Raw genomic sequence first — 22713 nt, 5'->3', positions numbered from 1 at the left:
ATTCAGACTACAAGCAGCCAAATATTTCAACAAACTAATAATGAATTCTGTCAGCAGATGGCTCTAGTGACACTGAGATAACCTAATATTAAATACTATAAACAAAATAAAAATGTACTGAATCTCAGAAATCTGGAGTCAAAAAGAGCCACATTAATACTTCAAGCCCTCTTTTTCAAATTAAGATATCAAAGTCTACAATAATTGTCTCAAGGGCTCACTGGTATATTAGTGGCAGAACAAAACTGAAAACCCAGATATCTCCCTTTAGTACTCTCAGTCAACAGAAAGGCATTTACTGTATTCCCAGTTATAGCACTAAAAGCCCTCTTCCAAAGTAATTCACCTGTAACTTAGATATGTCACATTTACTAATTTGTCTACCGCATCCAAAAATACACATATTTATCCAAAATCTCATTATAAAGATTTCTAAAGGAATATTTGGTAGTAAAAATAATGTTAAAAGGAATAGAATGTTAGTAATCATGTTCCCAGTCTCTAAGAGGAAAAGTAATTGGTTTTTCTTTTTTAAAAAGACTAGGAAAGAATCAGTTTAACACTTCCTATTTAATACCTCTTCCCACTTCTCAGCTCTAGAAGGGTTTCTCACCTTTGCTTCTTTTTTTTTTTTTTTCACCTTTGCTTCTTTAACCAATTTAGTAATTCAGATAGACTGCCTGACATAAAAGACAGAAGAAGCAGTAGAAGAGGTCAATTTATATCAATCAGGATAAAAACATACAGTTCTAATAAATGCTGAACTCTGGCTCAACTTTCCTATTTATCTACTGGTAACTGAGTCTAGGTTTTCTTTCACATTCCTTATCTTCAAGCAGAGACCTGAAAATATCTTTATTATATGCAGTCATTGATTATAATAAATTTACTACCCCTAAAAGTAAAGCTACTATTTACAGAAACCATATATCAAAATAAATTACTAACGTTATATAAGTCATTTTTTGTAATAGTACTAGGAAAGAAGCGGTAATAGAAAAGGCCTAAAATTAACACATCAATAAGTTTTGCTTCTGCCATTTAACTGCTCTGTGACTCGTTTCCTAACCTAAAATTTGAAAATAATATCTATCTCATAGTTACATCTTTACCTTTCTTATTCAAAAACAAATAGATTGTTATGATCTCATAATTTTCATAACTAGCAGAGGCTTCACTGTTCTTTTCTCTTCTGAGATCCTACAGGTTGTAATTTAGCCTAGAATTTCTCTATCCAATACAATGGCCTCTAGATATCTATGCTATAGAAAACTTGAAATATGGCTAGTTTGAACTGAGAGGTTCTGGAAGTGTAAAACCAACTCGTGGCAAGGTAATGGGGAAGAGAAAAAAACAAAATACAAGATCCCTAACTCTGCAGGAAAGGCAAGACAAACCCAAGATGTTTAAAAACTTAGTAATGAGAGGAAAACAAATATGTAACAAAGACTAATGAGTTTTATTGCAGAGATGAGATAATCCAAGAAGAAATGTTACTGAGTATGGGAATACAGGACTAGAGTTTAGCAAGTCTGTTATTACAGATCCTGAACCAGGCCTTCAATTTCCTATCTATAAAATGTGACAGATAGCATGTATTCTATCTAGATGAACTCAAATTAGATGAACTGTAAGTGATTAAATAAATTCCCCTTTATAGTCTTAGAAATGAGTATAAATTTGGTTCAGTAAACTAATTCACTCAATAAACAATCAAGTATCTCCTAAACTTTATAGTAGTTTAATTTATTAGTGATATATTTTAGCCATATTTTTTAATAGGGACTTCTCTGGTGTGTCCAGTGGCTAAGACTCCACACTCCCAACGCAGAGGTTCTGGGTTCAACACTGGTCAGGGAACTAGATCCACATGCCGCAACTAAAAGATGCCACAGAAGTGGCTACTGAAGACCCTGTGTGCTGCAGCGAAAATCAAAGATCCCACGTGCCACTATTAAGAGCCAATGCAGCCAAACAAACACATATATATAAAACTAATATATAATTAATAACATCATATAGCTACATGAGTATAACAAAATTCAATACTTAAAAAAATATATTTTGGAATAATTGTGTAGCTGCACAGGACGTTAACAAAGAAACATATGGGGAAGTCCCATATGCCCGTTCCCCAGCATCTTGCTTCAATACAAGTACAGTATCTTCTGATTACATATTTGAAATAAAAAGGAAATGTTAATTATATAAAAATTTCTTATGAAAATAGCTCTAAAAGCTTTATATATGTGTATATATATATATAGTTTTTAAGTTTGAAAATTTAGCCACAAAAATTCTGATAGTTGTCTCATAGTAGAAACTAGTACCAGCTATACTTTTTGTGTCCACTGAGTAAGGGATACCATACCCAAGGGACACACACTTGTACGTGGAATAGAAAAAAATAATTTCCTAAAACAGAAATGTTCTTAAAAAAAAAAAAAAAAAGTCATTCTGTAATTGCCTACAAGTTGATCATCTTCTAATAATAAAAATGTCCATATTTGTACCAGTAAAGATTTGGCTCAATAATATAAATCATGATTATTCTATAAACACTCTTATAAATGCATTTAACAAAGAACACAGGCAGAAAGCTCTCCCCTAAACTGCTGTCAATATATTATTCATTCTTTTTTAACTGTATAATTAATATGTGGCTTTTATTCTGTTTATGAATTGCCTTGCAGCATACATACTAAACATGTAAACGAGACAAAGGAGCATCTGACATTGTATGCTGGACCAATTCCTATTTCATACATGAATAATACTTCATAAATTACATTTTGTAGTAAGTGCTTATGAGGCTAATTTTAAAAAACTGTCAAGGTGAATTTTTTAGGAAGTAAAAAATCTTTGATTATTACCAATAAATGCCAATAACTATTATCAGATATAGATTTGCATCTATCAGACGCACTAAGAAAAACTGGTACTTTAGTCTGGAACCCACTTGCCTGTCAAGCCCTGCTTCCAGATTCTTTTTTCTTCGTTAGGAGTGTCCCTATCTGGGCAAAAGGAATGTCAATCAACAGTCACAAGAGTACCCTTGTTTGGGAATCCATTATTTTACAACAAAAATAACTTAAACATAGTACAAAAAAAAAAGAGGCATTTAAAAACTATAATAATCATATAGTTAAATGGACTATGTAGTATATTATAGGAATATTAGAGTGCACCCCTGAGTCTTTCCTAATAGCAGAAGCAGGTGTGGTGAAAACATTTCTAGACCATTTGAAATGCCAGCAAATGTAGAGTATCAACTGTTTTTTGTCCTTTCTACACACCAGTTTTAGGAGTCCTAAAAGAAATTTTCTTTTTTTCAAAAAAGTTAAATTCAGCTTTCTGGTCAATGAGTGTCCCATTTGGCACAATTCAATTATATACTCAATCAGAGAGCAAACATACATCTTTCTATTCTTTAAGTATTCCAACACTGTTACATGAAACTTTTGAAATTTTCTAAAAACAATCAATTTTCATAGCTATAATTCAGTGTTAACATAGTGGTCTTTAAAATAAAAATAAAAGAAAATCTATCCAACACAACTGTCAAGACCAAATAGTCTTAAAGGCAAGGTAAGAACCGTTCACTAAATCCCTCAGAAATGGCTCCCACAAAAGCAAAAGGTGCCAAAACATTCATCTAGAAGGAAATACTCCCTTTTTCTTATTTAAAACTGGCTGGAATTTTATTTTTCAATTCAACTTAAAAAAAAAAAAAAGAGGCAACTGTGTTTAAATGGACATTACAGTTTAAAAAGATTCAAATTGAAAACCAAATTAATTTTCCAATATAAACAAGACAGATTCACAATTTTAAAAAACAATAACCTATTATCTTAATACTTGCTGTCAATAATCAGCAAATGGAAGAGACAAAAAAGAATCAGAAAAAGAGAATTTTGGCTCAAAAGCTCTTTACAAAAGTAATTTTAGTTACAGGAATTTTTGCCTTTAAACTTCTGACATTTTACTTTAGCCAAGTATTTAAAATGAGAAAAATATAAATGCAAATCAAGAACTGCTTGGTTGTGCTAAAATAATTATATGAAGTATTTTACTCTTCCCTATCCAAAGTACCTATGATTTAAATACTTACTCTGAGCCTGCAGCCATTTCCAAGTATGACGTTTCTGCTGTATCAACCCCCAATGGGATCACTATGCTCATGACGTTCGCCTCTGGTAAATTCGATTACTATGGAATCCTATGCATTGGTATCCAAAACACTGGGGCATGCCAGCCACAGTGCTCATTGCAAACATCTAAGTGCATCCACAAACCCTGTTTAAAAGAAAAGGGAACCAGAAGTTAACAATCATCTTCATATTCTCAGAAGCAGTCAACCTATAATAAAGGAAAGTAAAATACATAAAGAAAGCATTCTTTATTAAAATATCAGTATCAGTGCAATTTCCTCAGGCAGTCTCTATTTTGTTCATCTTTCTGGAATTAAGTAATGAGATTATGCTCAAAAGAAGTTTCTGAATCATAATCTTCCTCAGGGAATGAATTTAGGGTGCCATAAGTGGGGATTACTAAAGCATATTGCTTAGTAAGGAACCAACAAATATTATTCATTTTGAAAAATGAAACAGAATTTCTTAAAGCACTTTCCAAAAATAAGTCTTCCTGGTTCAGTGAATGATCTAACAATAAACTAAGAAACACTGAGTACTTATGTGAATTAAGCACCACACTAAGCTTTTACATGGATAATCTATTTAATCCTCACAACTCAAGTAGGGATCTCCACTTTACCACCAAAGAATCCAAAATGGGTAAATAACATAACCAAAGTTGCTCAGTTTAAGGGATAAAACCAGAATTTGAAACAATTCTACTCTATTGTTTCTATATTTTAAAAAGCTATCTGTAATAAAATTGTTTTACAGTGGTTGTCACTTTTTGTTCTACACAAATACATGTATATTAAGGGAGTTTTTCTCTATTTCTCCAGTTTTCTTCCATAAGTTAATGATCCCTAATACAATTAGAAAACTAACATACTTGAATTATGTTTAAAGAAATTTACCATAGTAAAGAAAATATATTCAGCTTCAATATCAATTTTTCCAATTTAAATTCATTGTTTGTGCATGCGTGCTCAGTTGTGTCTGACCCTCTGCAACCCCATGAACTGTAGTCCACCAGGTTCTTCTGTCCAGGAGATTTTCCCAGCAAGAATACTGGAGTGGGTTGCCATTTCCTCCTCCAGGGGATCTTCCCAACCCAGGGATCAAACCCGCATCTTCAGCATTGATAGATGGATTCTTTACCCCTGAGCCACCTGGGAAGCCCAGAACACCTGCTATATGTTCTGTGTGTGAAATATCTACTTAAAATATTTCAGCAATGATATAGTACAACTTGGAACAAAGCAGATCATCATATAAACAAGAAAAACAGTCAAAACTGTCCCCCTCGTGTTATACCTGAAATACTGAAGACAACTATTTCTTCAAATAGCAATTCTTTATTCACCCTTAATTTTTACAGCTTGAGAATATCTACTCAGGTTAATTCCTGTTTCACAGATGATACAGATTGTGAGCTCATATTTTATGGGGAAAAAAATACCAAAATAGGGAAATAACGAGGTAATAGTGGTTTGAATTCTCCAAGAAAACTAGCCTTTACTTTTAAATTGTATATAACTAGGGAAGAGCAACTAGATTATAAGTTACAATAAAAATATACAATAATAGGCAATTGCACTTGAAAGTTAAAAACGTAAACACTGGAACAATTTAACAGTAGACGTGTGAGCTAGACAAGTGATTTAACCACTCTAAGCTTCAGGGTCTCTGTTTATAAAATGGGGATACATCCTCATACAGTTTCTGTGAAAAAAATGAAAAAATGACTGTAAAAGCATTTCATACACTGCATTATGCATATTTAGCAATCATTAAGTGGTAGTCACATAAGAGTTGCTCGTATTTCATAATCAAAAAACTATGTGGATGAAATTAAAACTCTCTAGCTGTCATTTAAAGAGATTCTTCTAATAGTTTTTAAAAATAAAGTATGTAATTGTAGCTCACTGTTTGCTATGATTTTACAGTTTTCAACAAATTAAAATTATCCTCTGAAAACAACTGCCCTATCTACTTTTCTGCACCTGGGACTGTTTTAGAGTTACTTCATAAAAAGCTGTATTTATTAATCTGCACAAAGCTACAAAATTATAAAATTTCTAAATGATAACATACAAGCAATATATAAATCAAATGTTATATTATTCTGTATTTCTTTAAAATGCTGAAGACCTGGACCTAAGAACAATTACAATTTAAAAAATTACTCCTTGTTGGTAGCATCTAGTTGGTAGAAGCTTTCTTCAGCTCAGCTTATCTTTTGACTCATAGGAAACCTTATCTTTTAGGTGTATGTTGCTAAATATATAGTTGTATGCTTTTTTTTTCTCTTAAACCAGAGGCAGAAACTGGAAAACAGAAGTCAAATAATTATGTATTATTTTAGGTAACTGAGTAGTATTTCCAATCTAAAACCATCTATTTGAGCATGTACTTAATAACAGTACAACCCATTTTTACATAAATATACAATCTTCAATATATAACACTATACTTGAGCTGTTTTTAAAAAGCAGTGAAGAGCACGCCACAAAAACCTATTTCAGACAATAGCTTATATTTGTGTCATTACTGTCTCTCTCTCAAACCCTGCACAGTGCACGGAATGAAACAGGCACTCTACACAGAACAGGTAAATGAATTAGAGCACCCGGGATGAAAATGCAGCTCTGGCCTCATTAATCAAATGAATTGTCAACCTATGCAAGTAAGTGTTGTAAGAACAACCACATGGCACTTTTTCCAAAAATGCACCTCTCTTCTAAAATCATAGAAGCTCACCCCCAGGATAAACACAGCATTACATCTGTAAAAGAACCACAGATGTCTGAGTTTGATTCAGCAGAGAAGATGATATCAGAATTTACTTACAAGAGGTCATATCTATTGAGATCATAAAAATGGCAAATATTTCACTTCATTAATATCAAAAACTACATAGCCAGAAAACTCATGCTGCTTAAAAATCCAGCTGGTACTTAAATCATAAACTCATTAGGGTCAAATCACTGTGTCTTCAAAAATAATAAAAGACAAGACAATATAGTATACAGATGTAGAAGAGATGTGAGCTTATAACACAGGCACAACTAGAGAAAAACAATTCAACAATCGAAAAAACTACCATAAAGGTTTCATATCTTATATGTGAATCAAAAACCTGGTTTACCCAACTGGCAAGTTAAATATATACAAAATATATTGAAAATAAATGGCGGCCATTAAAGAAATAATATAAAAGGAAATACCATGAGATGTCTGGTAAATCTGAGGTCCAAGAAAGAATATAGGTCTTCACAAAACCTGCTATCCAGAATAGACCTAGAAACCAAGTGAACACAGGAGTATTGAGCTATTTATTAATGGCATAAAAGTATATATAGTACTTCTAACATGGAACCTAAAACCAAAGGGATTCATAAAGAAAGCAGCTAATTCTTAAAATGACAAATGTATTCTTCACTCTTTAATACAGATAAATGCAAACAGAAGCAAAGGAAACAATGCTAACTATCAAATCAAACTGGAAAGAAACTGAGAAGACAGTACTACAAAGAATTTCCTGGTAGTCCAGTGGTTAGGACTCTGTGCCATCACTGCTGAAGGCATGCACTCAATCCCTGGTCAGGGAACTACGATCCCAAAAGCTGTGTATCACGGACAAAACAACAAAAACAAATGAGAACAAAAAAATCAAACAACCCCACAGATTCAGCACAGCAAAGGCACTGATACCAAAACAAAAGCAAAACCATAAAGTAGGGAAAATGAGATAAAAGGCAAGAAGGAAAAGGAATTACATTAGAAATATCTATCAGAAAAACAGGAAAACTGAGGCTGCAACCACATTTAAAGGGTTCAGAAAACAAAACAAAAAAAAACCACTGAAAAGATGACTATGATACCAAACAGGCAAAAAGGATGAAAATAAGGAAAATTGTTTTCCTAAAATTACAAATAAAGGGCCCAGCTCAATTTAACACAATCTCTTTGAGGAAAGCATCACTTATTATTATCTTTCAGTCCTTAGTAAACACCTTACATACACAGAACTCAATAAACATGTAAAATTAGATCCATGTTGACACTTTGGACATGTAACACTAAGAGAATAAGCGGGTGAATTTTGGGCTCAATTACTAATAGAAAGGAAACAAAGAAACTTGCAAGAAATTATGAGGCCACATAACTGAGATTTCCTTATAAATCAGAAATTAAACTGTCTTCATTATTTATATAAGATTTTAATTTTACTTATATCTGTTGACTAAGGTATAATAAAAAAAGAATACTAGTTGATCAAAATCTATTGCCAAGTTACTACCTATGAAACTCTGGGCACCTCATTTCACTATTGTGGGCTTCAACTATAAATGGAGGTAGGTTAGGCTAATGATCTTAGTTTAAATTTTAGTCTTAAGTACATTAACAGATAATTCCTGATAATCAAAATCTGATACATATCAGATTCTAAAAACCTACAAAAAAAAATCAATTTTATATTTCTCCAACTGGGTTAATGTATCAGTACAGTGCTCCACAAGCACTCAAATGTCCTGAAAACAGGTTACAATAATGATATAATGATACAAATGATGATAAATACTGAGTGTTTTCAATGCTTAATCCTCACAATGAGCCTATGGCATAGGTACATTTATTATCCCCATTTTACAGATAAGGCAGAGAGGTTAAACTAATCCAAAGTCCACAGATAATAAATTAAAAGAATCAAGTTTTGAACCCTAATGGTGTGACTCTAGAACCTACACACTAGTTTCCCGGAAATTAAAATTTCCCAGATGACTGGTAAAATAAATAATCTAGAATTTACAGCTAGAGGGAGAGAAACTGACAACTGCCTCTCTCAAGAAGAAGAGAAATTAAATATCTACGTAAGTGTTTCACTGCAGAACATCTGGACTATACATTTATTCTGGCTCATTAAATAACAGTTAACAAAATCTACTTAGCTCCCTCCTCCCCACAAACCTCATCTACTTCATAAACTTACACCTATCCCACAACAATGCATTAAAACACTATGAAATATCAGTAAAGATGCACAGGCTCAAAGCCTAAAATTTGTGCTTAAGAGAGTATTTCACTGACAGTACAAAGCATACACAAGAAGGATGAAAATATTCAAATTCCCTATTATTTTCAGGAACAAACACATGCCTTGCTAGTGGGTTGAAAAAGCAACCCAAAAGTTAAGGAAACCAGGACCCAAATCTGAGATTACTCCTGGTGCCTCAGTGGAAAAGAATCCACCTGCAACCTGCTCCAGTATCCTCGCATGGGAAGAATGAAGAGAGGAGCCGGGTGGGCTACAGTCCATGGGGTCACAAAGAGTCAGACATGACTTAGTGACTAAACAGCAACAATGTATACATAAGTATACTCATTTCCTTATACAAAACTATATTAAGCAAAGACCACCTATCTAACCAGTTGAATTTTAACTTGAGTCTCCTTTGATAACAATTTTGTTCCTAGAGATAAAAAAAATTTCATCAATTCAACTTGCACTATGATAGTTTTGGCGCAAATAAACTCTTCATTTAGAAAAATCTTTCTTCTGGTAGTCAGGATTAATGCAGATGGACCTACTTGAAAAATGGAAACCTATATATAAAATTCAATGTTCAAAAAGCACAGTTTCTGTTTCTATTTGAGAGTTTCACAGAGTTTCACTATATATTTTAGTACTAAATTCAGTATCAAATTAGCAATGCTTTAGTTTTCATACTCTGCCACTTATAATAATGGTTACTTATTCTCTTGAAGCATTAGCTTCTCATCTGAAAATAGAAATAATCACAGAACATATTTCTGAATTGTTTCAAGGACTCTGTGTGACATTCAGTTAAGTATAAGGTATGATTACCAGATACTATTTCTAGGAATTAAATATTTAGGAAAAGTCTTTAAAAGATGAGTATTGGACCGTATGGCATATGCAGAAGCTAAAATATGATACAAATGACCTTATTTACAAAACAGAAACAGACTCACAAACATAAACAAATTTAGGGGAGATGGGAAAGGAATAAATTCAGAGTTTGGGATTAGCAGATACAACTTACTGTACATAAAATAGATAAACAACAGAGTCCTACTATATAGCACAGGGAACTATATTCAGTATCTTATAATAAACCATAATGATAATTTTTTTTAAAAAAAGTATTGTAGAACAATTCTCAGCTGTTATACTTGAAAAGTCAATTAAAGAATTTTTTTAAATTAAAGAATTTTTTATTAAGAATTTCTGATCTAGAGTCCATTTTTGTCAGTAAAGGAGAAAGGATGCTTCTGGTAACGAACTGCAAATTTAGAGAATGTGACTGCGCTGCACTTAAAAAGCCAACAGCCAAACCTCTTTATTACAAACTCTAAACGTACTATTTCAATTATTTTCTTAAAATAAAAACCTGTACAGAGTAATGGTTAAAATAACTAAGTCATACGGCCCTTGAAATCCTTTGTACAAAATTTTTGTCAAAACAAGATTGGCTTTAATAAGATTAAATTCTTTAAAGAATAAGCCAATACCAGCCCTCATGATACTTCCCAACAAGCACCAGACCACCCCTATAGTTAAGAAAGAGGCACTTTTTCAAATCAGCTAATATTTGGCAGTACTCCAAGACAGCTTACCTTGCAACCCAGTTTACCTTATCTTTAGCTCACTAGAGATGCGAAGAGCTCAAAACAAAACAAAACAAAACAAAACACAGCAACATGAATACAAAGACTGAGCCCTAATGTAAATTTTGATTGTTAATGATGTGCCAGGAGAAGGAAATGGCACCCTACTCCAGTACTCTTGCCTGGAGATCCCATGGAGAGAGAAGCCTGGTAGGCTACAGTTCATGGGGTCGCAAAGAGTCAGACACGACTGAGCGACTTACCTTACCTTAGTGTTGGTTCACAGAATGTAACAAATATACTATAATGATGAGAAATGTTGATAGTGAGTATGATACACTGAACCATTTGTCTGGGGTATGACTCTTTCTAACAGGTTCTGGAGAAGCTATTCTAAACACCAATTCTTCAACCTGTCAAACTACTGCTATACTCCTCTATTAGCACCCTAAAACAACCTTGAATTAAAATAATTTCAATACTATCCAGTTTTTTAATGCATGCTATTACTTTAAAAGTGTTCATCATTCCTTAAAGTGTTGGATATCGCTAAACTCTAACATAAAATCTAGCCTTTATGCAATTCAGTGATTAGCATCTGGTTAGAGTCTCCGGGGAGTCTCCGGGTATAAATGTACAACTTCTGTTTTCTACACACACACAAACTATTCTCAGAATGAGTTTAGTCTTTGTTCATACTCCAGTATGTAAGTAACAAAAGTATTTCATTCTAAACTGTTACCTAATTCCACTTTCTACTTGCCATGTGGCCCACGACTATATATCTTAGAATGTACTGCTTGATATACAAACACAAAAGAAAAATAAATCTTCAAATTTAAGAATCACATCTTCCCAATTCCTTAATATCTTACTTTTATGTACAAAAGTAATGAGTACTATACTCATTACCACATGCTTCAATGGGTTCTAAACCTTCCTTCAGTTAGGGAAAAAAAGCATTGTTATTTACAACAGTAATTTTAAAACTGCTCCCAATAGTCCTAACAGAGCTGAGGATTGAGATAATAAAAGAAAACAGGGAAGCAAACAAAAGAAAATGAGAGACAATATGTTCTGTAGATTTAAAAGGAGAAGTCTGAAGCTGTATGTTCTATGCGGTAGCTACGAAATGGGAAAATAACATTAACACTACTTAGCAATATAAAGGAATAAACTACAGACACATGCAACAACTTGGATGAATCTCAAAGAAACTGTGCTGATTAAAAAGTCAACCCCAAAAATGTCACACATACTGTATAATTTCATTTATCTAACATTCTTGAATGACAAATTATAGAAATGGAGAACAGACTAGTGTGGCATTAATATTAAGAGAGTAACACCAGGGATCCTTGCAGTGATAAAATTTCTGTATCTTAACTGTGGTGGTGGAGATAGGAATCTACCTGTGATAAAAATGAAAAGAACTATACACACACACACACAAGGACAAGTAAAATGGGATATCTGAACATACTGTGTGAATCAATGTCAATATGGTGCTCATACTGAAACCAGGGAAAAGACACACCGAATTTCTGTTATTTCTTACAACTGCATGTCAATCTACAATCCCCTCAAAATTTTAAAATTTTAAAGTGACATTAAAATTGTGACCTTCAGTTTTTGAGTACTGATAGAAACTTTCCTGCAAATAAATAAAATCTTACACAAAAATCTAATCATCTATTTTTATTCTAGGATAAAAGACAGTTTTAATCTCCTATGCTTTTCCCAATGCTTGCCAGCGCCAACTTCAAGTGTTGTGTCAAGGAGGCTACAGCCACATAAAAATGGGAAGTGGCCACAGTGATTAACGATACTTGCTAATGGGCACAGCAAACATATCTGCTAAGTCTGTGGTTAAATAGAGTGGCAGGGAAATGTCCCTGCCTGCACATCCTCCCACCTACCAGTTAAGTTTCATTAAAAACCTAAGAATTCCTGGAGAACAGTTTGAAAATCATTAGCTAAAAGGAAATACTAACTTCAACACGTGACATGAAAAACTTATTTCATTGGTGAATTCTCTTATCCAAAGGCAAAAAACAAAAGCACTCATAAAAAAGTAGTATTAAGGTATAACAACTAAAAATCAAAATAAACAATACAAATCCTGCATTTATCTTTAGTCTCTCAACCTATACAGACTATCAAGCAGGTTCATTCTCGCTTTTTAGCCTACAAAAAGTATGTCATCAGGAAAGGGTGTATTTTTGACTGAAACAAAGTTGGCAATAATTTTATTTTCTCATTCTTTATCCTACTCTCAAGCAAAACAATGTTCTTACTTTTCATGATGAACTAAGTATTCCTTCTATCACTATTTTCAGTCATTTCTTTTAGATTGAATTGAATCCTCTCATTTCCTTATATAAAAACAATGTGCATCAAATCTAATTAACAGGATTTGAACAAATCTTTCTGATCCTACTGTCCACATTTTACTCTATTACACTAGGCTAGCAGAATAATTTTCTAAGTAGTTGCTCTTGTTATTCTGACTTGACCTTTAAACCAGTGATTCTCAAACATAGATCCAAAAAGTGCCCCTTTTCATACACATGGAGTTAGGAGTTGGAAATAACAGATTTGTAGGCCTCACCCCAGAGATTCTGATTAAGTCTGGATGTGATCTTAAAATATATATATATATATAAAGGATCTGCTTCAGTGCTCTATTTTAGAACACTTGCTTAAACACTGAATATACTTCAAAGCCCACTCTAGTTTCCTAATTTTGCCCTCTTTAAAAATGCATTTTAAAAAAAGCATAATACTGAAAAAAAAAAAAAAAGCATAATAGCTCATAGTAATAACTGGTTCCTAATCTTGGCATCATCAGGTTACCTTGTTCCATTCTAATATTCCAATATATAAATCCACTGATTATGCCAGTCTTTTTGTGATTGTTGCCATATCCTGCTCATTTTCCTTCATTCCCCTGTATTTATATCCATCCCACCCAATAATAAAAATATTATTAAACCTTCCAGGATCCTTTAAGTACCAACGCTTCCTTGAAGTCTCAACTTCCCAACTTTGACATCTCTGCCACAACCTAGCTTTAAGTTTGTCAGCAGATAAACCTCCTGATCACTGTTTTCTTTATCTGTAAACAATAACGTGACTAGGTTAACTCAAAAAACTGTTACAGCTATAAGGCCTCTTACACACTAATCTCTTCCCTTAACTTCCCAAAGAATATATTACTTACATTTTTTAACCACTGGTTTATATTCTGACACACTTTTAAGTGTTAGATATACAGATTATCTACTTCACTCTATAGCAAGAACTGAGATATTTATATCTGAGAGAGGGATCTAGCTCTCAAAGCTTAGAACAAAGTGGCTAGGACATCACCTAAGCTATTCTTTCTTTAAAAAAGAAAATTTATTTGTAAGGTTTTGGCTGTGCTGGGTCTTTGCTGCTGCGCGGGCTCTTCTCTAGTTGCGCCTGCGGGCTCCTCACTGCAATGGGTTCTCTTGTTGGGGAGCATGGGCTCTGGGCACTCAGGCCTCAGCAGCTGCAGCACATGGGCGCAGCAGCCGCAGCTCCTGGGCTCTCAAGCACAGGCTTAGCAGTTGTGGCACTCCAGCTTAGTTGCTCCAAGGCATGTGGGAGCTCCCCGGACCAGGGATCAAACCTGTCTCCTGCCTGGCAGGCAGATTCTTATCCACTGAGCCACCAGGGAAATACCACCTAAGTTATTCTTATTTAAACCATACTTTCTTTAACACATTTAATCCTTTCCTCCCCTTTTGATGAACATATCTTAACAAACAAAAAATCTGCCATTGAAGAATGTTAGTGACTGATTTCCTTCTGGAAACTTTTTTTTTTGTTGTTTTTTAATTGCTTCTTTTTTCTTTATTACTCGAAACTGTGGTTGTCCTTTAAGGTTCAATCTTCCCCATTATTAGTCTCCAATCTTGGATTTAACCATTCATTTCTGATTCCCTATTCCTAGCCATTTACAGGTTGTATATTAATTCAAATACCTGCCATCACTGCAAAAACCAAACTTTCTAACAGAATCTTTTCACATTATCTTCTTCCATTCCATTCTTTTTATTGGTACTCTATTCTCCCAGTTCTATTTTTAATCCTTCTTTTCTCTAGTCAATTTAGTCACCCAGTCTTTTGTGTCTCCCCAGTATTTCAGATTCACTCTTTCTCAATTTTCATGCCCACCTCCACCAATCATCGTCATCATCTGAATAATTTCCAACAAAACCCTTACAGCTTATCACCATCGAGTTGAGTACTTTGTCTCCAAACAATAGAAGAAATCTTGAGTGTTAAGCATTCCCCCTCTCCACATCATGGCAACTATTCTGTTATTTCAAAACATAATAAATATAAATGCATGCATTCATTTAACATACTTATTGAGCATATATACTTTCTCAATACTATTCAATGTGCTGGAGAATGAGTTGTGTATAAAATTAAGTTGCCCTTGACACACCTGAAATGAGTTATGACAATCTAATATAATCAAGGGTATCTTAAGAGTAGTTTTCTCAAGTAATTGCTTTGGATTAATAATTTGTATATTCTCATTACCTTGTCAAGAATTAGTCTTTCTTAAGGATTAATGGAAAGCTATGATGATTTTCAAATGACTTAAAATTCTTGATCACTCTAGCTCTGTGACCCTCAGTCTCTCTAGGTCTCTCATGGAAAATGGGTGAAAGATCTACATTGCAGAGTTGCTGCGCAGAGAAAATAAGATACATAAAACACTGCAGATACTCATTTATGGACATTAGTGTTGTGCCTCTTAGAATGAAAGCCATGAAGTTTATATTTTCCAATTCAACGATAATTTAATTACTTCCAGTCAAAATTCTATTGAGTATCAAGGCCACTCAAATTGTGAAAACACACATGAAAGAACAAATGATGGGACTTCCTGGGGGTCCAGTGGCTAAGAATCTGACTATCAATACAAGGGACAGGTGTTTAATCCCTGGTCTGGGAAGACTCCACATGCTGCAGAGCAACTAAACCCATGTGCTACAACTACTGATGCCCGCATGCCCAGGCACCCATGCTCTGCAATGAGAAGCCACTGCTATGAGAAGCCCACTCATTGCAACAGAGTAGCCCCCACTTGCTGCAACTAGAGAAAGCCTGCATGCAACAATGAAGACCCAGTGCAGCCAAAAATAAATTAAAAAAAAATTTTTTAAGATCAAATTGATAAAAATAAATAAATGGTGAAAGAAAATAAATACATGGTGAAAGAGTTTAAAATATTTACTATCAAAATCTTAAGTATAAAGTAAGAGTACTTTTGGGACTTACCTGGTAGTCCAGTGGCTAAGAATCTGCCTTCCAATGCAGGGGACTTGGGTTTGATCCCTCATCGGGGAAATAAGATCCCACATGTCACAGGCAACTAAGCCCACATGCAGCAAATATTGAGACCAAGCTCCATAACCAGAGAGCACCTGCATGCCTCAAAGACCCCATGCCACAACTAAGACCAGATGAGGCCAAATAAGTACATTTTTTAAAAAAAGAGTACCTTAACTTCTAAGTATTTAACAACCTACAAAGTCAGCAAGAGAATGAATTTTAAAAAGGGAAAATACTTTCCATATTTAAACTGTTTACTTTTATGGAATTTTTCCCAGTCTTTTGATTCCAGAGCTTACAGTATTCAAAGATCAACTTCCTCTTCATACTTTAACACAAAAACAAAATCTAGAAATGGAAGACTAGCATATTACTAGACAGTTGAAGCTCAAGAGAAAAAGTCAATGCATTTCACCCTCAAAAATGAATCATGACACTAACAGGTCTAAATCTCTATCAGAAAAGCTTTTAGAGGCATATACTCACTGAGAAATTTTACAGTAAAGAGAAAAAAAAAATCAAGAACAAAGTTGGTAGATATGAGTGCTACAGTGACTAGTATTATTTGCTAAAAGGCTACATCCAGTTTTACTTTCAAATTTCACTGTAAAGATCTTTATGGAAAAGATTACATATAAACAAAAAATAATCCACATGTACTGAGCTGATCAGCCACTCTTATAAAAGTCATTTGAACATGGAGAAAGAAATTACTATATAAAGTCGAGGACTGAACTAGAAATATTTTTCCCCAAATCCATAATGAACCACTTACTTTAGTACATAAGGAGCTTCTTTTAAGTGATAATTTAGGCTATATATATCAGCAGAACATCTTTTAAAATCTCCATCACTCTAGATTAAATATCACACAGGCTGAAATCTGAAAACCACACAAACTGATCCCACGGACATTAGCCAGCACAATCATCAGTTACTTTCCATAGGAAATATGTACAAGATCAGCAAGCCAAACTTAGTAGCTACCATGATGCTTCCATACAGAGGGCATTCAACTCTTTGCCATTAAATGAATCTAGTTTATAATATTATCAGAGATAGAGAGGTCCTTAAAAAAAAAAAAGTACAATTTAAATCTCACAAGATAACAAGGGCTCTTGGATCTTAACATGTTTGTGTATCTGTTAAATTCCAGAATCTGTCATTTCATTTAGGAAGGGTCCTATAAACCCCACTGGACAAACCAGGGTCTAATTCTAAAAGAACATTTTTAGATCTCCAAGATACTAAGTAAAAAAAGAAAGTTACAGAACACTGTAAGATCCATCCTCTTTTGGATTAAATATAGAGAAATATAGATTTACATATAAAAAAGTGTGCTGTGCTTAATTAGTTGCTCAAGTCATGTCTGACTCTGTGACCCCATGAACTGCAGTCCACCAGGCTCCTCTGTCCATAGTGATTCTCCAGGCAAGGATTCTGGAGTGGGTTGCCATGCCCTCCTTTAAGGGGACTTCCCAACCCAGGATTGGAACCCAGGTCTCTCACACAGCAGGCAGACTCTTTACCAAGCGAGCCACCAGGGAAGTCAAAGAGTACTGCAGTGGGTAGCCTATCCCTTCTCCAGGGGACCTTCCCTACCCAGGAATCGAACCGGGTCTCCTGCATTGCAGGCAGATTTTTTACCAGCTGAGCTACCAGGGAAACCTAGGGACTAGAAATTCATGAGTTCAAAGTCCATCATTTAACACAGAGAGTAATGAAAGGTTATATACAAATATATAATATAAACCTGTATTTTAAATTTAGGCTATCATTCATCATTATTTTTGTGTCAAGTCAAAGCATTTAACTAAGGTTTCGTCTAAACAATTCTCTCTTCACATTCACTTATCTGATTCATGTAATATCTAACTAATATAAGCACAGTACAATAAGCACTCCATGTAAACAATACACGTGGGCCCTGGGCCACAGTAAGACTATTTAAAGAAAAGATCTCACACATTAATCCTAACTCTAGATTCTTAACTTTAGTCAACATGGTGATATTTTACATGTCTACAATGGGGATTTGGGACTAAAAGAAAATCATCTAATTCATCATGGGACTTGTTTTTGCACCTTTTCACTCTATACTTTTTTAAAAACAATAGGATAAGATTTGGTAATGCTACAAATAAACTTTCTCTTAATGCAGTTGTATACAATTGACTCAAATAAGTTTTAAATCAACAAAGTACCTCTAAAATGCTTCAAATCCACTGTATCATTTTATTAATTCTCACTATTCTGAAATATGATCATCTTAATTTTCTCAGAAGGGAATTTTAAGTTTTATAGAATTAAATCCCCACTCTGCAAATGTTTACAACACTTTCCTTCTCCTAATCTCTCTGAAAATTTCCAAAGAAATTAATAGTTTTCATTCAATATGTTATCCAGGACCTGAATCAGTATAACATTCAAATTATCATCCAAATTCATTACCAAGATTTTGCTATCACTGAAAGGAAATATGCCAAGTTGATAAAAGTGTCATCAAAATGTAATCAAAGTATAAATGTGTGTTTTTTCTGTTTCTTGTCCCTCTCTTGCCCTTCTGAACTTTTTGAGGAGTTTGTATTTCTTTCACTGCAGGGTTCCAAAGATCATACACTGCTTTGTCCTAAGAGTTGTAGATGTTTGATGCTCTGCTGTATTACTATCTTACCATTGCCTTTAAAAAAAGTACTGGCTTGTATATATGTAAAAGAAGAACCTGTCTCAATGTTTTCAGAAAAAAAATACTTTACTTGTAAAAAATTCCACGAAGGAAGAATTTTTAAATGGAGGAAAAGAAACAGCACAATTAAAATAAGTATTTTCAGCTTTGCCCTAGAAATCAAATGGCTAGCATTAGGAGCAAATCATAAACTGTGACTCAAGGTTCATATAACAATAACTCTAAAAATTAAATAAGGACATGGAACTACACCATTAAAAAAAAAAAAAAACTACCAATCTAGTTACTTAATTTTTATGTTCTGAATTTAAAATTAGACCAGATTCGAGAAACTATTTTAAATCCCATTTGTATGGAAAACTGTGCAGGAATACTATCAATACTATCAAAATTATCTGTACTTTTCTTCCTTAAAATTAATTTATTGTGATTATGAAAGCAAATCATATGCATTACAGAAAAACCAAAAAGGAAAACTCCCATAATGCCAGTTACCTGGAAACAAACCACAAATTAAAAACCTTGGTAAATGTGCAGTCACCAGAGTAAAAACTTACTCAGGCAAGAATCATCAATAGATGCTAAATCTAGGAGAGGAAAGTCTGATGAGGAACAGAATATTTACACAATCTCAAAATATCTCTTTACAAATTACTTAATAATGGCAAAATGAGAAACAATTTACTATAAAATGGAGAAACTACTCAGTACCTTAGCAAGCAATCAAAATGAACATGCTGGTAGTGGGTAAACAAACATCAAGTACCTCCAGATAATAAAAACAAACAAACACAACACTTACTACTTACCCAGTATTCCAGCCAAAAATGCAAAATCTGAATTTAATTATGAAGAATCCTTAGATAAACCCAAATTGAGGGGAACTGGATAAATAACTAGCCTGCCAATGTCATCACAAAAGAAAGACTGAGGAACTCTCTTCCAGACTATTGGAGTCTAAAGAGACCTAAGAACTAAATGCAATCTATGATCCTGGATCAGCTATTGTATCAGAAAAAAAAAGAAAAAAGAAAAAGAAAAATACTAATAAAGGGCATAATTGGAACCACTGATGAAAATGGAATATGGCCAATAAGTTAGATAAAAGTATTACATCTCTGCTAATTTTCCTGAATTTAACACTCTGGTTACCTAAGAAGGGATGCTTGTTCTTAGGACATGCATACTTAAGTATTAAGGGCTCTAACAGGGCACGATGTATACAATATACTTCCAAATGTTTCAAAAACTTTTTTAAACATGTACAGAGAGAACAGTATAGTATATAATGAAAAAATGTTAAAAATGAGGGGATCTGGATGTAGGATATAAGGGCAAGTTTCATACCATTCATGTAACTTGCCTGGAAATTTGACATTATTACAAATTAAAACAAAAATTAAAACCCTGGTTTTTCTGGGGAAATTGGTCAACATACACATACATATTTATTTACATGCAATATAGCATTTTTAAATTAAGAAACAAAATCATCAGTTTGATAATACCCAGTTTTAGAAATCTTCCCAGATACATCTGGGTATCTGAGGGAAAGGCAATTATTTTCAGATGAATTAGAGGTGTTTTTCTCTTGTCCTCCATCCAAGGAAACTATTCCCCACCCTACCCCCTACACACAAACCATAAAAACTCAAACCACTACCATCTCCTTTATCAGTCACAGCTAATTAAAGGGATCAAGATGGAGAACACTGGCTCTCTGACACGTTGCCAATTCTTGTGAGGCCCAACTGCACCTTCTTCAAATAAATTCTGTGAGATTTCCCTACAGCCTTATAACAAATCTAGCTAGCTGGAGCTGATTTCTGTTCCTTGCATCCAAACAAATCCTAAAACAGTAGGCTTTTGAGAAGTAGAAATAAATGGAACAAGGGAAACAGTCTCAAATTAATCTTTTGTCTGTGCTTCAAAAATAGCTAAAGGTGGAAGTTTAAAGCTAAGATGTAATAAGGCCCCATCAAATTCAACCAATTATGCAGCTTCATTTAAGGAGCAATGCCAACAATTCCAAAAGAAACAATCTTACTTTCAAACTTACTTTCTCAAGAAGAGTTACTATGTATCAGACTAACCTCAGACCTGCCCCCAACCCCATCAATTTATGGCTACTGAAGCAAAGTCCTAACCATTCAAATATCTCACATCAAGAGAGTCTTTTGCCACAAGATTAAAGATGAAATGAGCTTTCAAATTCTAGAAAGTTGCCTTTCTTAAAGTGACATACAAAATATGAGGAATACAAAAGATCTCTCTGTAAAATCAAAAATAGAAACTATCACCTCATTAATCTGCGGGTGGGGGTGGGGTGGGGGGGGTGGGATATTAGAAGGGTGTATCTTTCTCATATAAGTCTCCTGACAGACCAAACAGTAAGAAAAATGGAAAACATATTATTAAACTTATTTAACTCTAAAGTTTAAATTATTTAAATTAATTTATCATAGTAAATTCTATAAAGCCTTTAAATAAAAATTATGTTTTAAATACCTTTTGAGAATAAAAGTCAACATAAATCTTTAAGTGCTTTTTTTTAAAATTTCTGGTCTCAGATAAAATGTTAGATAACTATGTAAACTTGAAATTATAAATACCACAACCCAAAACTAACTCAATCCCACTGTTACACACTTAGCTTCTGCCACGGGCTCAGACCTTAAATGCTGCACCCATGTTGGTTATAACACAGGTATGATTACTCAATATTATCTTTCTCAATAATAAGCCTCAGAACCAAAAATGTTTATTTGTTTGGATTAGCTCTAAATTGAGCAATCTAAGAGTTGCTAGAAAATTATAATCTTCTCCAGTTGTATAAATAGAATAAAGAAAGCTGTACTTATTTTGCTTCTCACGTTAAACTCAGATTTCACATCTGAGATAGTTTTAAAATGCAAAAACAAACATTTTAATTTAAAATTATGGATGTGTAATTATCCACCAAATTATAAATCAATTATTTATTTATTAAAAGGCATAATGCCTGTTTTGATGACATCTTAATGCAACACATCAAAAACGAATTCTGTGACTGACCTGTTGCATGGAAAATATTCAATACCCCCAAAAGCTTAAACAGTTCTGGTAAATAACCCAATAAGATTTGACAAGGATGTAAACTTTACCTAACAATAAAACATGGCTTTCCAGTTTAGAATAAAAGTTGATTTTTAAGCTGTCCACAAGAATTAATTTCAAATCAAAAGAAATACAAGTGAAATACAAATATGAGTGAAATATAAGACTGACTACCTTCTTTACAGTTTTCAACCACAAATACTACTCTTCATATTAAATAGTTAGGTAACAAAAATAATATTTCATTATTAAGAAAAAATGAGGCTCCTCCCAACATTATTACAAAAGAGACAGTTAAAAAAGAAAAAGGGATCCACTCCAATTTTAAACCCAGCCTACAAACTGAGTAAAATTTACACAGCAATATCTTAAACAGTCTCTGTCTTGTTACTCTGCCAATCAACATAAAAAACTTTATCGCAAAATAAAAATGTTATACTCAATATTAGAAAGTCTCGCAAAATACAAATATTTAACATTTATTCTAATACATGACAAGGAATGTCCCTGATCACTCTGAATATCTGAGATGTAAACATATTCACTTAAACAAAAGCTTTAAACTGAACAAACAACTGAGCACCTACTATCTGCTAAGAATAACTCCCTTGGATACAGACACTAAATTATTAAAATATTAAAAAAAAATAAACATTTCTTAAGATTCCATACTAATATTCTTTAAAGCAGTTTTTTGATAGCTCTTCAAAGTTCTGTTGATTTTATACAATAAACACACAGTGACAGTACACATTTTATGTCCCAGCAATAATTTCCAGAAAAGAGCTA

General features: G+C 33.5%; 1 protein-coding gene across 5 annotated transcripts in view; it reads right to left on the bottom strand.

Annotated features, from left to right (window-relative positions):
- The window catches only part of KMT2E (lysine methyltransferase 2E (inactive)), a 94139-nt gene that overhangs the window by 66067 nt on the left and 5359 nt on the right, over positions 1-22713 (bottom strand). For 3 of the 5 annotated variants that reach the window (XM_040260791.1, XM_040260787.1, XM_040260790.1), the window contains exon 2: positions 4112-4296. Coding sequence is in view for 4 of the 5 variants with exons in the window: in XM_040260787.1 (XP_040116721.1) it covers positions 4112-4182 (71 nt within the window). In the remaining variant the exon portion in view is untranslated. Of the gene's footprint in view, positions 1-4111; positions 4297-5047; positions 5149-7360; positions 7434-22713 lie in introns of those variants that run through there. The other 2 variants (XM_040260788.1, XM_040260789.1) reach the window with 2 other exon arrangements.

This window comes from Oryx dammah, unplaced genomic scaffold (assembly GCF_014754425.2).
Source record: "Oryx dammah isolate SB20612 unplaced genomic scaffold, SCBI_Odam_1.1 HiC_scaffold_18, whole genome shotgun sequence".
Classification (NCBI taxonomy): Eukaryota; Metazoa; Chordata; class Mammalia; order Artiodactyla; family Bovidae; genus Oryx; species Oryx dammah.
Note: the sequence above shows the minus strand (reverse complement) of the source record. Positions and strands in the feature narration are given on the sequence as shown.